Source organism: Mandrillus leucophaeus, unplaced genomic scaffold (genome assembly GCF_000951045.1).
Source record: "Mandrillus leucophaeus isolate KB7577 unplaced genomic scaffold, Mleu.le_1.0 Scaffold14, whole genome shotgun sequence".
Classification (NCBI taxonomy): Eukaryota; Metazoa; Chordata; class Mammalia; order Primates; family Cercopithecidae; genus Mandrillus; species Mandrillus leucophaeus.
The window spans coordinates 2749739-2766577 of NW_012101365.1; the positions used below are offsets into that span (position 1 = coordinate 2749739).

General features: G+C 46.4%; 1 protein-coding gene across 1 annotated transcript in view; it reads left to right on the forward strand.

Annotated features, from left to right (window-relative positions):
- The first annotated feature begins 14607 nt into the window (after nucleotides 1-14607).
- CPT2 (carnitine palmitoyltransferase 2) overlaps nucleotides 14608-16839 on the forward strand; it is a 24586-nt gene continuing 22354 nt past the window's right edge. Inside the window, exon 1 of the mRNA XM_011973785.1 lies at nucleotides 14608-15281. Coding sequence (XP_011829175.1) covers nucleotides 15130-15281 — 152 coding nt within the window. The 5' untranslated portion in view covers nucleotides 14608-15129. The remainder of the gene's footprint in view (nucleotides 15282-16839) is intronic.

Consider the following 16839-nt stretch of genomic DNA (forward strand, 5'->3'; position numbering starts at 1 on the left):
TATTCTCAGTATTATCTCTTATTTTGTGGGGGGCTGCCTGCTCATTGAACAGTAGAGCATGCCATGAGGTTTCATCACATCTAACATACAACCTCCCTTCCATCCTAACTGATCTTCCGCAGTGTTTCTCAGCACTGTCATAGAACTACCGCTTATGGAATGCATGAATGACATTATTACAAGATATTTAAAGATATTTAAAAGCATAAAACCTGAATAAAAGCCACCACAATCACTCGGTGTGTGTAAACAACACCCCCGTTCAGACAACACTGACTGGAGTGTCGGGTTCTACTTACCGGCTAAAGTGGCGCCACCGTGTGGCAAGAATGTAAATGCTATTTGCGGTGGACTTGGATAGCAGGCTTTGAAATTATGTGAGCCTTAATTTCTTTTTATTTAATTGGTGAGAGTTGCATTATTCCAAAGTTGTAGGCGTCAAGTCAGACTTTATTAGTATCGTGTATCACACGATTTCTAATTCCTATCATTTAAATTGGGCCGATAGGGACCCCTCCATGCCATGTGGTGAGTGCTGGGATTTGGGCATATGCTGGACATCTGGACATGACAGGGCCCAGGGGAGGAGGTAAAGTGTAGGGAGGCTCCCAGAGGAGGTGACCTGTGAGTCAGATTTTGAGAGTTTTCCAAAGGAATGCACAGAAGTGGACAGCAGAGAAAAGGGAAGATGATGTTCCAGGCACAGAGAGCAGAGTAGAGAATGCCAAAAACATCACAGAAGGACACGAGGCATTGGTGAAAGGTTGGGTGTTTAGCTGCTGTTTTGATTGGTGGTTAGGCTCATGGACTAGGGAGTAAGACAGTCTGGGTTCAAATTCTAATTCCATCACTTCCCAGTAGTGTGATCTTGGGGTAGTCATCAGCTCTGCATCTTCTTTCCTTATGTCCCGAGAGGGGAGTGGAGGTGGAGCTGGGGCTAGAGAGGAGGGTCAGGGCTGGGTGGAAAATGCCATACATGCCATGAGAAGGAGCCTTTTTCCTGCAGGGGTGGAGGTCACTGAAGGACAGGCAGGTCTGTGTTTAGACAGATTACCAGTAGCAGGGTGGATGTTGGACTAGAAGAGAGAAGAAACCAAAGACAGGGAAACTAGTTAGCAGACTATTGAAGACGTCTCCTATCCTTTCATGTATTCTACAAATACTTACTGAATGCCCACACTGTGCCAGCGACTGTTCTGGGCATTAGAGATCTATAAGACAGTAAAACAAAGACTGCTGCCCTCTGGGAGCCTACACTCTACTAGGGGGAGACAGGCAACAAACACACAAATAATACGATATATAGTGTTTCAGATAATATGAAAAGCAACGGGAAAAAAATAAAGCAGGGAAGGAGGATAGAGAACGTGGGCAGGGGTGCAATTTTGGATAAGGTGATCAGTGAAGGCCCTGGTGAGAAGAGGATTAAAAGGCCTAAAGGGAGTGAAGGAAGAAAGCATTCCAGGTCCCAGGGAAGGCCTTCCAGGCAGAGAGAACAGTGAGGGCAGAGGCTGAGGTCAGAGCGGGTACCTGGTGAGATCTTGGAAAAGCAAGGAGGCCAGCGTGGCTGGAGCAGAATCAAGGCAGGCAGGGTGGGGGCCAGGGGCAACATCAGAGACATGGCGGGGTTGGGGGGGGGCAAACTGTGTAGGATGGGGTTGGCAAAGCTTATCTATAGAGGGCCGGACAGTAAACATAATATTTCAAACTTTGTGCACCACGGGATCTCTCTTGCAACTGCTGAACTGTGTAGTGTGCAAACAGCCACAGCCCAAATGTGAAAGAATAAGCATGGCTGTGTTTCAACAAAACTTTACTTACAAAAATGGGTGATGGGTCAGAATGGCCTGCAAATCACAGTTTGCCAACCCCGGTGCAGGACATTAATTAGAGGCACTGAAGTTCTTAGTTTTACTTGAAGCGATCACAGGGTTTTGAGTAAAGAAGGAGCACACTGTAACTGATGTTGTGTTCAGATTGTTCTGGCTGCTGTGTGAGAATAGACTGCATGGGGGCCCAGGGTTGAAGTAGGGAAACCAACTCTATTATTTATTCTCTGAGTGACCTTGGGCAAGTTACACAGCCTCCCTGGACTTCAGTTTCCTCTTTTGTAAATTGTAGGGGGTAATAGTGTAATGATACCTAGCTTATGGAGCTGTTGTGAAGAGTAAATGAATCAATATATGCAAAGCACATGGGAAGTGCCTGGCACACAGTAAGCACTATATATGATAGCCATTTTTATTCATGCAGTCATTTCGACAGATACAATGATAGTTTGAACCAGGTTATGCTGGTAGAAGTAATAAAAAGTGGTCTGATTCTGGACGTATTTTGAAGGTAGAACAAACAGAATTTTCGGATGATTTGTATACGGGGTGGAGAGAAAGAGAGAAATTCAGGAAGATTTTCACTTTTTTGTCTGAGTAACTGGAAAATGGAGTTGTTCTTTACCTAGAGGAGAAAAGCTGTGGAAGAATGAGTTTTCAGGGGAGCATGAAGAATTCAGTATTAGACAGTAGGATCTGTAAGCCTCATTCAGAGGAGAGCTCATTGAAAGTTAAGGAGAGGAGAAAGAACCAACAAAGATAATGGAGAGGAGGTGGACAGCGAGGTAGGCAGAAAACCAGAAGGACATGGCATCCTGGAGTTCAAGGGTGGAAGGCATTGCAAGGAGGGAGGTGTGCATCAAATTTTGATAGGTCAGGTAAGCTGAAGATAAGAATCACTGGGTTTAGCAATGTAGAAGACTGGAGCAGTTTTGGTGGAGTGGTGGGTGTGCAAGGCTGAGGGAGCAGATTTAACAGAGAATGGAAATTAAGTGTTTGCAGACAGCAAGTACAAACAGTTGTTGGGGGAAATTGGCTGAAAGGAGAAGATGGGAAATGAGGCCGTAACTGGGGCAAGCCATGAGGTCCAGACAGAGTTGACAAGTGATAAGGGAGCAATAGACATCAAGGGCCTTGGAAGATGGGAGGATGAAGAGTCCAAAGGCATTTCTGATAAAGAGGACCTGGAGACTGTCAAGGGGTGTGGAGTGAGGGAGAAGTCTAGGCTGGCTCCCGGGTTCCTGGCGTGCATAACTGAGGGGGTTGTCGGGAGCAGCATCCCTTCTCTGTGCTTTGGTAGCATCTTGGGCATGCTGCTATTGCTGCATAAATTGCACTGTCATATAATTGTTTATGAATCTGCCTGCTATTTGAGGACCATGCCACGTTCCATATTTATCTCTGTGCAACTGACACAGAGCGAGTGCTTGGAAGTGAAGCAGCAGCTCCGGGAAGGCCACAGTTTCAGTGGTCTGGTTTTGACAAGACAGCGATTTTTTTCTTCCATGCCCCATGTTAGAGCACATTCCTCCTGTTCTGTATACCTCTCTGTAGGGTCCAGTCCTACCTGGCCTGTGGGTTTTTCTCTTCGTGTGCAGAGATGAGAGATCATAGAAATAAAGACACAGACAGAGATAGAAGAAAAGACATCTGGGCCCGGGGGACCACTACCACCAAGGCACGGAGACCGGTAGTGGCCCCGAATGCCTGGCCATGCTGTTATTTATTGCATACAAGGCAAGAGGGCAGGGTAAGGAGTGTGAGTCGTCTCCAATGATGGGTATGGTCGCGCGAGTCACGTGTCCACCGGACAGGGGGGCCCTTCCCTATTTGGCAGCCAAGGCGGAGGGAGGGGACAGTTTACGTCATTATTTCTTCTATGTATTTCTCAGAGAGATCAAAGACTTTAATACCTTCACTATTTCTGCTACTGCTATCCAGAAGGTGGAGCCAGCTGTACAGGGTGGAACATAAAAGTGGACCAGGAGCGTGACCGCTGAAGCACAGCATCAGAAGCACAGAAGGAGACGTTTAGGCCTCTGGATGGCTGTGGCCAGTCTTGACTGATGTCAGGCCTTCCACAAGAGGTGGTGGAGCAGAGTCTTCTCTGACTTCCCTGGGGAAAGGCAGACTCCTTTCCAAGTCTGCTAAGTAATGAGCGCCTTCCCAGGCACTGGTGTTACCGCTAGGCCAAGGAGCCCTCTAGTGGCCCTGTCCGGGCATAACAGAGGGCTCACACTTGTCTTCTGGTCACTTCTCACCGTGTCCCTTCAGCTCCTGTCTCTGTATGGCCTGGTTCTTTCTAGGTTATAATTGTAGAACAAAGATTATTATAATATTGGAATAAAGAGTAATGCTACAAACTAATGATTAATATTCATATATAATCGTATTTATAATCTATTTCAAGTATAACTATTCTTATTCTATATATTTTCTTTATTATACTGGAACAGCTTGTGCCTTCGGGCTCCTGCCTCGGCACCTGGGTGACTTGCCTCCCACACATCTCCACTGTCCTTCCTTTCCAGAGATGCAGATGGATTCTTATCTAAGATGCCATAACTCAACCATATTTTATAGAGAAGCATGGTTGGCATTCCATCAGGATCCCAGAGCTGAATATGACAACCAGGGCTACAACCCAACTGTTTCTAGTTGAGTTTCTGGAATCCTGTTGGTGTGGTTGTCTGGAATCTGAGCTGTTGCATCCCTATCCCCATATGACTGACCTTTTAGAAGTTAATCCAGTGGCTCCCTAACATTGGTGTGGCCCACTGAGCCTCCACGCCCAGAATCTTCCCCATGGACGACTCCATTTTCTGCTTTTTAACATAAGCCAGCAATCCAAGCTCTGGCAAGACAAACTTTACACTGATAAAATGACTCGACACCTCTTGGTGCTGATGTAGGGCTATTTTTACATTTCCAACGCTTTATGGACTATTGTGAGGCCTCAGAAATCCAGGCTCCTTTGAAGTACGTACTCTTAGACAACAGCCCCACCCACAGTCCCCTGTCCTACCTGACAATAAAAAACTGAGACGCATGGGCGAGGCTGAGGGAGAAGCTGGTGAGCAACGGCAACTCGAGGCAGTGAAGAGAGGGGACTTGGGAACATGGCAGTGAAAAAAGTCAGCCTGTGTCTCAGTGATGTACGTGTAAGGGACCCAAACACTTAACTCAGATCACATTCTATGGGAAAGATGAGGATTAAATGAAATGACATAGATACAGCGAACAGCACAGGGTGGGCAGTTAATAATTTTTAGCTGCTTTTTCTTTTACTATTTGAAATGTGCATTGTAAATTACAAAGTGACAGATGCTAGTTGCTAGGATGAGGCAGGTACCAGTCCAATGGACTAGACCAGTGTTTCTCAAACTCTAATGTACCTAAGAAACAGTTGGGGATCTTGTTGATCTGTGGATTCCATTTCAGCGGGTCTAGGATGATGGTTGAGATCCTACAGGTCTAACAAGCTCCCAGGTGATTCCAATTCATTGAACTCTTTGAATAGCAAAGGTCTAGAACAGTGGTCTTACCCAGGCTACACATTCAAAAGATCTAGTGAGGTTTATAAAGTATGGGCTTTCTGCTCTTGCACTCCATCTACTGAATCAGAATTTCCAGTGGTGGAGCTCAGGCATTTACAGTTTTAATAGGCAAGCCAGATGACTCTAGTGTTCAGCCAGGACTGAAGACCACTGGCCTAAGGCGCCGTATTCTTTCTAATTCTGCTCTCCAGCTAATTCTGATTCATTCAGTCAGTGATATTTGTTGAGCTTCTATTCTCTGCCAGGCAGTGAATTTGGCAAGGAGAACAAACAAAAAAACCAGTAATGACTGGGCATATGCTAAATGTTGGGCAGGGGATGCCTTGCATGGGAGCCCAGGACAGCAGGTGTGGTGATTTAGCCAGCTTGATTGGTCACAGGCAAGGAAGGCTTCTCTGTGGGAGGCAAGGGTAGGACTGAGTTTAAAGAAGGAACAGAACCAAGTTAGAACAATAAGAAGAGCCATAAAATAACATAACATGCTGGAAAAGACTTGAGTTCACTTAAGGGAAGGGTAAGTAACTAGGCTGGAGAAGACATTAGGAACAAGATCATGAAGGGTTGCTAAGTTAGGAGTTTGACTTTCATCCTGAATGCTAGGATTTTAAGAAGACTGAATGTTGGAAAATAGCAAACACAAAACAAACGTTCAGCCTCAACATTATCATTATGATGTTACTATTATTATTATTACCAGGTTTGTGTTTTAGAAATATTATACTGACAGTAGGATGGAGAATGGGCTACAGGAGACCTAGGCTAGAAACAGGGAAAGTGGTCACAAACTATCATAGTAACCCAGTCAAGGAATGAGACAGATATGAAGGAGGTAGATTTGGCAGGACTTGGAAGACATGGTTCTTGCAATAATTTAAACACTCTCATATGCACATAGCAGTTTGCAAATTCCTCTCGTATAACAAACTTGAGAAGGAGTCAGCATAAACATTAGTCCAATGTTACTAATAAAGGAAACTGAGGCTCAGAAATGAACTGACTTATTTACAGTCACATGACAAGCATGTGAACAATTCTGGTTTATCTGACTCAACACCAGGCATTCCTTTTGCTGTGTTGGGCCGCCTCCTGTAAGGTAGACATTCTATATGAACACTGGGAAGGGTGGGGTAACCCCTCCTGGTTGGCATGTGGGGTGTACTGGTGTGGCCTTAAAGGGACCCTGAGGCCAGGCGCGGTGGCTCATCCCTATAATCCCAGCACTTTGGGAGGCTGAAGTAGATGTATTACCTGGGCTCAGGAGTTTGAGACCAGCCTGGGCAATATGGCAAAAACCTGTCTCTACCAAAAATACAAAAAATTAGCTGGGCGTGGTGGCACACACCTGTGATCCAAGCTCTAGAGGCTGAGGTGGGAGGATGGCTTGAGCCTGGGAGGCGGAGGTTGTGGTGTGCTGAGATTGGGCCACTGCACTCCAGCTTACATGACAGAGTGAGAACCCCTCCCAAGTAAGCAAATACATTTAAAATAAATAAAGGGACCCTGAGTTCAACAACTCTGTTATCATTAACTCGACATTCCCAGATATGGAAATAGGAGCCAGAGTCTCAACACTGGAATTTTCAGACAGTTTTGAGAAGAACCCATCAAGGGCTCCCAGCTTTTCCCAACACAGTTTTAGAGCTGATAGGTTACGAAAGCAAAGTAGCAATGGAAGTACAGATATTGGAGCAGTCAGCAGGGGTGGGGGAAGTTATCCTAATCCATCCTTGCCTTCATCTCTGTTTCAAAGGCATGTCCCTTTCTCCACTCATTCCCCTCATTTCCCTCTTCTCCATCAAATAATTTCCACCTCTCTCTAATATCTGCCTTCCCCCTGGCTCTGCCTCTCAAGCTTCAAGTTTGCTCCAACCTCACTCATCCTTAAAGGACCACCTCATCTTAGTCCTGCCATATTCTCAAGCTACTGCCCTGCAGAGTTAATAAACAACTCCACCCACGCTTCACAGAGGAATGGGAAGGTTTAATCTGATTTTTACCTCTGTCGCAGACAACTGTCTCTGATTATCTCAAGTTGAAAGTTGGCTTTCTGATTACTGTGACTCGCTTTGAGAACTAATAATGGCTTACAAATGGATTCCTTTACCACACTTTGGTTTGTCTGATGTTTCATGGGCTGTCTCTGTGTAAACTTAGTTATTTAATGTCTCATACTTTGGGGGATAGTGCATCAGTGAGGAATCTGTTTGGCTACTATTAACTTTGGCTTAAACATATAACATAGACAGAGATGATACACATCAAATAATTTGTCTCACAGGCAAGAAGGCAGGGGAAGGTACTTGTAGGCTAGAGCAGCAGCCGCTTTACACAGTCGTCAGTGTTCTAGGCCCCTCTGTCTTTTCACACTGTCACCTTTGACATGTTGGTTTGTGGCCCAAAGGCTGCAAGATGGCAATGCATCACCAAGCATCCTCCAGGTAGGCAGAAGAAAGAAGGGCAAAGAGGGGCAAACGGGGCCTTGCCAGCCGACTCTGCCACTCTCTATCGAGAAGACAAAAGTTTTCCTGGAGTCCACACCCAGCAGAATTCTGTGTCCATCTCATTTCACACAGCCGCCTACAGCTGGAAGGTAGCTAAGGAGAAGTGTTTTGGATGGGCTGGGTCAGTCAACCAGCAGCATCGTTCATATATCCTCATATATGTGGGGAAGACTTTGCTTATGGTTTAGCTGTGTGAAAAACAAGTTACAGTGACTGGTGTTTCAGATGTCAGGACCTGTGTTAGGTGTAGCATAAATTCTGTCAAGTGAAGACTACCATCTCCCTTTTACAGATAAGGAAGCTGAAGATCAGAAAGGTGGAATAACTTATTGAAGCTCATATAACCTGAAGAAGTACTTTTCTGTTAAAACAAACATACACATGTTATGACATAAAACCAAAAAATCCTCACTAATTTTAGAGATAAAAATTGGTGGCTGCACAGACATTCCATATGACAAGGGTCCTTAACCCCTGGGCTGCAGACCCCTGTCAGTGACGTGTTAGGATCTGGGTCGCACAGCAGGAGGTGAGCCATGAGCCAGCATTACTGCCTGAGCTCCGCCTCCTGGTTCAAGCTCCTTGTGACAATCTAACTAACGCCTGATGACCTGAGGCAAAACAGCTTCATCCCGAAACCACCCCCCACCCACCATCCCCGTCTATGGAAAAATTGTCCCTCGTGCCAAAAAGGTCAGGGACCACTGCCATAGGGACTATGCCCTTGACCCTGCCAAAGGAGCATTTCCCCTTTCCTCACTCACTGGGGGTACATCGCTGGGAAAGTGTGAGAAGCCCCAGGGACTGCCCTCAAGTGAGGATAACAAGATATACACACAAAAAGTGAGCTTCCGCTGCAGGAATTCAGGCCTGATGCAGTCTGTGATGTGAGGACGTCTCAGGAACTACCATGCAGATGAGTGGGAAATGAAGGTGACTGATGGGAAGTGCCCTGAGGTGACAGGAGGGAGCAGTTCCTGAGGGAGCCACAATGGTCAGGGAGGGTTCGGGGGAATGGCAGATAGAAGGAGGCCTTGAAAGGAAAGTAAGAATTGTATAAGCAAGAAGGAGATAGAAAGGGTAATCCAGGTGATGAGAAAAGTATGCCCACATTTTGGAAGCCAGAAAGAATTTGTGACACTCCAGGGAGAGTGAAAAGACAGCCTGGCTAGAGGAAATGGGTCCTGAAGGAGAGAAATGATAAATCATCCTGGAAAGGAAGTCTGGGGCCAGTTCCTGAGGGAAGTCCCCGGAGATCCAACATCTTCTTCTGTTCTTTCTACCCACAGGTCAGGAATTACACAGATATTGTTTGCTCTCAGACCTGAGCTGGCTCTAAAGGGGGCTGATTACACAGCCTTCTTGATCTCAGCCTACGTCCAGATGGATCACAGAATCCTCACCACAAGGGAGCTGGCCAGCCCAACCTGGAAGGTGGGGGCTTTCCTGCCATTGGTGCCTATGGGTTTGGGCTTGCATACTCAGTACAGGATGACACCTAACTGTAATGCCACCTGCTATGCCAACAGAACCATCCAGAAACTCAACCAAGGCAGACTGCTGGGGAAAGGTTCTTGTTGTTTTAAATAACATGTCTTGGCTGAGCACTGGCTCATACCTGTAATCCCAGCACTTTGGGAGGCCAAGGAAGGCAGATCACCTGAGGTCAAGAGTTTAACACCAGCCAAAATTAGCTGGGTTGGTGGCACACGCCTGTAGTCCCAGCTATTCAGGAGGCTGAGGCACGAGAATCGCTTGAACCTGGGTGGTGGAGGTTGCAGTGAGCCGAGATCACACTACTGCACTCCAGCCTGGGTGATAGACTGAGACTCTGTCTTAATAAAAATAAATAAATAAATAACAAGTCCATCATCAGTTAGTCCCTGACGAAATGGGCTAGGGGACATGAGGAGGGATGGGGACAGGGAAAAAAGGGGCAGATACCTCAGCTCAGATCCTTATCCCCAGCTGGGTTCCCTTCTCCTCCAAGGAGTGCTTTCCAGGAGTGTAGAAAGAGGCATCTCAGTCAGGCAGCCAGGGTCCCTGGAGGCCAGACTTTTTCATCCCCTTTCATATGTGAAGAGGCTGAATAATCATCTTGTCCCCTTGTATTAGCCCATTCTCACATTGCTATAAAGAACTACCTGAGACATGGTAATTTATAAAGAAAAGAGAGAGCCAGACATGGTGACTCATGCCTATAATCTCAGCACTTTGGGAGGCTGAGGTGGGCAGATCACCTGAGGTCAGGAGTTCGAGACCAGCCTGGCCAACATGGTGAAACCCAGTCTCTACTAAAAACACAAAAATTAGCCAGATGTGGTGACCTGCGCCTGCAATCCCAGCTACTCGGGAGGCTGAGGCAGGAGAATCACTTGAACCTGGGAGGCAGAGGTTGCAGTGAGCCAAGATCACACCACTGCACTCCAGCCTGGGCAAGACAGCGAGACCACATCAAAAAGAAAAAAAAAAAAGAAAGAAAGAAGAAAAGAAAAATTGACTCATGATTCCACAGGCTATACAGGAAGCATGGCTGAGGAGGCCTCAGGAAACTTACAATCATGGCAAAAGATGAAGGGGAAGCAGGCATATCTCACATGACTGGAGGAGGAAGAAGAGAGAGTGAAGGAGGAGGTGCTAAACACTTTTAAACAACCAGATCTCATGAAAAATCACTCACTATCAAGAGAACAGCAAGGGGGAAATCTGCCCCCATGATCCAAACCATATCATCTGCCTGTATTCTTTGTGTGTGTGTGTGTGTGTGTGTGTGTGAGATGGGGTCTCACTCTGTCACTCGGGCTAGAGGAGCATGATCATAGCTCACTCACTGCAGCCTTAAATTTGAGGGATCCTCCTGGGCTCGAGCGATCCTCCTGCCTTAGCCTCCCAAATAACTAGGACCGTGCCTAGCTAAAATACCAAACTCTTGACTTCAGTTCCATTTGTCATCATTTGTCCATTTCTCCTACAATCTTACATTTTTTTTGACTGGGGTTTCTATGTGGCTGAATTTGGTGAAGTTTTCACTAACCCAGAACACACACACACACACACACACACACACACAAACAGAGCCCCATTAAAGTTCTTTCCTTCAATGAAATTGGCAAAGGGGCATAAAGAAAACTGGAACCTAAGGACCCAGTGAGGAAGCAATGTTTCACTTTCCACTGGAAACTGGTCTTTTACAATAATCCTATCACACCTAGGAGGCTGGACCAGGTTGTTATTTTAGAGTTTTGAAAGTTGCCCTCCCTTTTTCTACCTGGCTACTGGCTTGGGACTTTAGGTGGGTGAGGCCTGCCTCCACAGGAAAAATCCACAGTGAAAATGGTGACAGTTGGAGGGTGCTGGAGTCGAGCTTAGCCTTCCTCAATTCAGAAGACTAAATGCACACAAGAGTGCAGCAGAAGTCAGGAATCTGCTGCCAGATGGGCCAGAGAGGGGCAGGGCCTTCCTGCTCTAGGGCCCTTCCCCAGAAGATGTTAGCTATGGGTGAAGTCTTTACCTCCTCCCCAACCCCTATTCTCCATTGCATCCTTGGAACCAGGAGCCCAGAAACTTGCCAGCTCAGATAACCAGGACCATGTTTGAGATGCATAAATTTGGTCCTCTGGATCCTTCAAAAGTACACTGTATTTGTCACTCCCCGTAGACCCTTCAAGCAATAAGCTCTTCACGTTCTGTCCATTGGTTCTTTTTCTCCAGCAGTTCTGAGCAATGGTTCAAAAACGAAACATCAGATTCATTGTAAAGTTAAAAGGAACAGATTTTTTTCCCCACATACCATGAATTTATCATTGATTGGTTTAGTTAAGATATCTAATGTGTCCACAGGTAAATTTTAAAAGTTCCTTTATGGGGCAGGGAGAGCATTTTTTTTTTTAATACTCTGGTTTCACTTTTTTGCATTTAAATACTTTCTCACATACTCAATATTTATAAAAGGGTTAGAGTTCATTTTAGCAAATCCCATTAAATAGGCAGAGCTTTTCAAGGTCTTGCCTGTGAATTTCCTCATTTCAAGCACCGTTTAGTCCAGATAAGCTGCAATAGAACCTGAGAACTTGGGACTGCCAGGCCAACTCTAGGTACTAGTTCCTGACATTTCTTTAAATATTTGGGTGTTCACATTTGTTCTCTTTGGTCATACTTACTGCACTGGACTTCTTTTTTGTTGAAATGTGAACTCTACTGCTAGCCAGTTAAAGTTCATTGTTTTTCAGAACTTTGATTTTAAAGATGAATATTACTTTAACCTGGCCATGATGTACTGCTTTTTCGTAGTTAACTCAAAACAAAGCAGAACTCTGGGGATTAGTTCAATACAAACAATGTATTCTTCAGGATCTTTCTCTAAGTAGAGGGATTTTCTTGACCCTTACACAGCAATATATGGTCTTTTTGGACTACCAGCTCATGGTTATTCTTAATGTGGTCCAGACCCCAGGGCCATCCCTAGGAAAAGGAGGCAAAGCACCTCCCCACAGTAGGCCTCTGCCAGACACAGTGGACACACAGTGGAAACAAGGTCCCTGCCTGAAGACCTCAAGATTTATTGTGAGGCATGAATTGGTAATTAAATAGCTGATCATTTTAAAAGCCCTAATACAGTTGTGTTTCATGTACATAACTGTAAATGAATGTAAAAAGTGCTGTAAAATCACAGTGGGAGGGATTCATTCTTGCAATGAGGAAGATGGATGAGGATTGAGGAAGACTTCATAGAGGTTGTGGGTTTTGAAATAGGGTTTGAAGGATGAGTAAGAGTTTACTAGGCAGAGATGCATGGAAAGAACATTCCAGGCAGCAGAGACAGCTAAAATAAATAAATAAATAAGTCACAGAGTAAGGAAAAGGATGGGAATGAGAAGTGGTTCAGTGTTACTACAGCATAGAGCAATATTGTCCAACCCACAGTTCAGGACAACTTTGAATGAGGCCAACACAAATTAGTAAACTTTCTTAAAATATGAGATACTTTTACAATTTTTTTTTTTTTTTTGCTTATTAGCTATCATTAGTGTTAGTGTATTTTATGTGTGGCCCAAGACAATTCTTCTTCCAGTGTGGCTCGGAGAAGCCAAAAGATTAGACACCCCAGCATAGAGTATTTTGGGGTGACGTGATGGGAATCGGAGAAGTAGGTGGGGGCCAGAATTCAGAAGGCCTTGGACACCAGCCTAAAGGCTTAGAGTTGCTCCTATTGGCCATGCACACAGCAAAGGTGTTCGAGTCCCTCTTTTGGCTGTTAGATTGAATGGGCTCAATTTTTTGGCCCTCTGTCTCTAGAACAGAGCTGCTGCTTTTCTACTGGGCCCACTATTTCTTCCTGGTCCTCTGATTCCCTTAGTGCTACACAGATCTCGATATTTGCCTCAGGTATCAAGGCTCTGAAAACGATTAGGATTCAGAGCAGACTGCTCTTTTTCAGAAAGAGTTTTATATTCTCCCTCTGGTCTTACACACTACAGGCAAATGGCACTGGTGTTTTGGACTTGGGCCAGTTGGGCCTTTTCTCCCCTCAAGAGAGAAGGATTCAATATTCAGTGTTTCTGAATTTCATGCTTAGTTCTTAAGACATTTCTCATTTGCCCTGAGAAATAAGTGCTGGCAGTAAGCTGCACTGTTTTTTTCTAAACGGGAAATGAGTTAAGCATTTGTGATCACCACTGAATGAGTGCCAGAGCTGCTTAGTGATCTTCCTGTTCAATCTGACGTCACCTAACTAGATAAGAAAGAGCTGAAACTAAAAGTCTGGTCTCCTGACTCCCAATCCAGTACTCTTTCTGGTGTGCTCCAGCTTCTGGCTCTGCTCAGCCAATTATGGAACAGACAGAATGTACTTGGCTGCCCCAAACAGGGCTAAAGGGCAGTTCTGTTCCCAAAATGGAATTCTGTTGTGCTTAAGCCAGGCAGCATAATTGCGTGTCTTTTGGTAACTCCCTGTCTTCTTCTGTAAAATGGGAGTCACTGGGTCCTTAGGTTCCAGTTTTCTTTATGCCCCTTTGCCATTTCATTGAAGGAAAGAACTTTAATGGAGTTGTGTGTATCTGTGTGTGTGTGTGTGTGTGTGTGTGTGTGTGTGTTCTGGGTTAGTGAAAACTTCACCAAATTCAGCCACATAGAAACCCTAGTCAAAAAAAATGTAAGATTGTAGGAGAAATGGACAAATGATGAAAAAAATTAATCCTTCAGCTCCTTCTAAGATCAAGGACTGGGGCGTGGTGGGCTGTTCTGCAGCTGTTTTGTGATGGACGAGGGATGATGGATCTATGTTCAAGTAGCGGAATCTTAAAGTCAGGAGTTGGAAGGAATCTTGGAGGTGGTCTGTGGTGACAGGAAGCCTCTTCCAATAGACTGAACATGGAAGACTTCCTAGAGCCGGAGGACAAGGGTTTCCTCTTAGCAATGAGCTTCCTGTTTTTGGAAATGCTCAAGCTGAGAATGGATGTTCAAGCAGAGAATATTCCGCTTGGAAGGGGCGTTCTGCACTGAAGTGGTGGCCAGCGGGAAACGCCAGGTTTCCAGCTCCTGCACAAATCCTTTCTAATATCCATCTACTCAGGTGAGCTGGCAGGGCAGTAGCTGTGCAGTGTTCAGAGTCATTTTATGTCAATGATCTTCACCTCGGTTTACTAACAACAGTAACAACCGTTACCGTTTACTGCTTTCCTATTAAGCACCATGTATTGTGCATAACATGTTATCTTTATTTCATCTCTATAATTTTGGGAGGTACGTTGAATCATTACTATCTATCTACTTCTTAGGTGAGGAAATAGAGGTTTAAAATTTAGTCCACAGTCTCGCAGGGATGGAGCCTGGATCAAATTTTGGGTTATCAGATTCCACACACGTTTCTTAGCTTTTCTTTTTTTTTTTTTTTCAGCTCCAATTTCTGTCTTGCTCCAGAAAAGGGAAAGGAGCGGCTGCGGATCTCTGTCTCCGGCCTCCTAGGGAAGGGAAGGGAGACCAGCGGTGCGGAGGCTGGGGCCCCCTTCTGGGTGGGGCCTAGTGGTGGGCGGGGCCTGGCAGTGGGCGGCCCCTGTCCGGAAGGGGCCAGTCCGGGGCGGAGCCGACGGCCTTACAGGGGCCGGAAGTGGCCTGCGGGAGGAGGAGAAGTGGGTTCGGAGTCCTGAAGCAGTGTCCCGGGCCCTAAGGGGCGACGGCGGTCTTGTCTTTAAACTCCAGAACTACTCATTTGCCGCGTTCTCGCCGCCGCAGGCTCCCGGGACGATGGTGCCCCGCCTGCTGCTGCGTGCCTGGCCCCGGGGCCCTGCGGTTGGTCCGGGAGCCCCCAGTCGGCCCCTCAGCGCCGGCTCCGGGCCCGGCCAGTACCTGCAGCGCAGCATCGTGCCCACCATGCACTACCAGGACAGCCTGCCCAGGTGAGCCCGGCCTCCGGGTCCCCGCCGCCCGCTGCCATCCCAGGATCGGCCCCAACCTGACTGCAGTCACTCATGACTCTTCTAGTGAACCCGCTTCGGCCCCCAAGCCCCTACCATGGAGGCTGCCACATCCCCTAATCTGGAAGTCTTGGGACTTTCAGAATCTCCTAGCACAGGAACCTCAGAACCCTCAAATTGTCTTCCAGAACCCCTCGATGCTATCTCATTCTCCATCTTGAACCCTTCTCAGATTTCCTCTCCATTAACCTGACTTCCAGCCAGCTAAACTAAGTCCTCTTGTCCCTGAAAAATGCCAGACCTGCATATTTCCAGCACCGCTGTAACCCCTCAACTGTGGTGTCTCCTGAAGTACTTTAATGACTGCCTCACATTCCTGCCCGGAATGTGGGTAGGCTGATTCCTAATACATCATGATTACCATTCCTCAACTTCTCCCAGCATCGCCTTCACCCCTGTCACTCAGGACCCTCAGCCCCACCTCCCGTTTCTCCAGTACTCTGTTCTTTCACCCCCGCATCAGCCCCCACAAGCACAGCCCTCAAGTGTTCACCCTTGCCCTCAACTGACCCTCCCCCACGTTTTTAAATCTTTAATCTCCTAAGTCCAGTGTTGATCCGGAAACCTTTCACTCTCTCCAAGCCCTCCTCAACAGGTTCCTTCCCTTAAAATATCCTACCTCATCCACAGTACCCCTTGTAAGTGCAGCTCACCCTCACAGAATTCTAGATACCACCCTCAGTACCCCGTCCACACTCCATCATACTCAGATCCAGGGCCTACCCAAATTTCTCTTCTCCTCCTCACCATGGGCTACCCTGCCTTCGAAACACTTCACCCAGAATCGACTTCCCGTCTGAAAATAGCCCTAGTAAATCCTCTCCCCTTCCCTCCCCCAGTACTTTCTTAAATCCGGCTTCCGATTCTCCCCAGCCTTCGAACTCCACCTTCGCCTGAGCCGCCAGGTCTCCTTCTTCAATATTACATATTTTCTTCACCCTCTAAACCAAACCTAAACTAACTTCTAACTTACTGAGTGAGTAACTTCGTTCCTGGAGCCAAGTTCAAAATTTGTCTCAAAGACCCTTCTCACCTTATTTCTCACCAAACTGTCCTCAGGGATTCCCCGTACCCAGGAGCTAGAGGCCAGGCTCCTTCCCTGTGTGTGAAACAAACATTGTGTCACAGGCCTCACCCGAGCTGCTGGGTTGCTGTTTTTCTCCGCATCCGGGACCATTTAACCCAGTGTCATCACTACATACCCCCACCCTCTCAGGAGGATCGAGTGATTCTTGTGAAATTACATTTTATGCAAACATCTAAGACAAATGAAAATGAGATTATCTACATGTAGCAGGAGGGAGGAAGAAAAAGGGGCTTTGTGCCTGTAGGATAAGCCTGTGTGTATGAGCTGAGCCAGTATGTGGGTGAAAGGTGAGGACGGACGGAACCTGTCTTCACTTGCCAAGTTCAGAGTCAGATGGTCACTGACTTTCAGGCAGGCCTGGGCCCCACCCAGGTTCAAGATCAGAGGGATTTT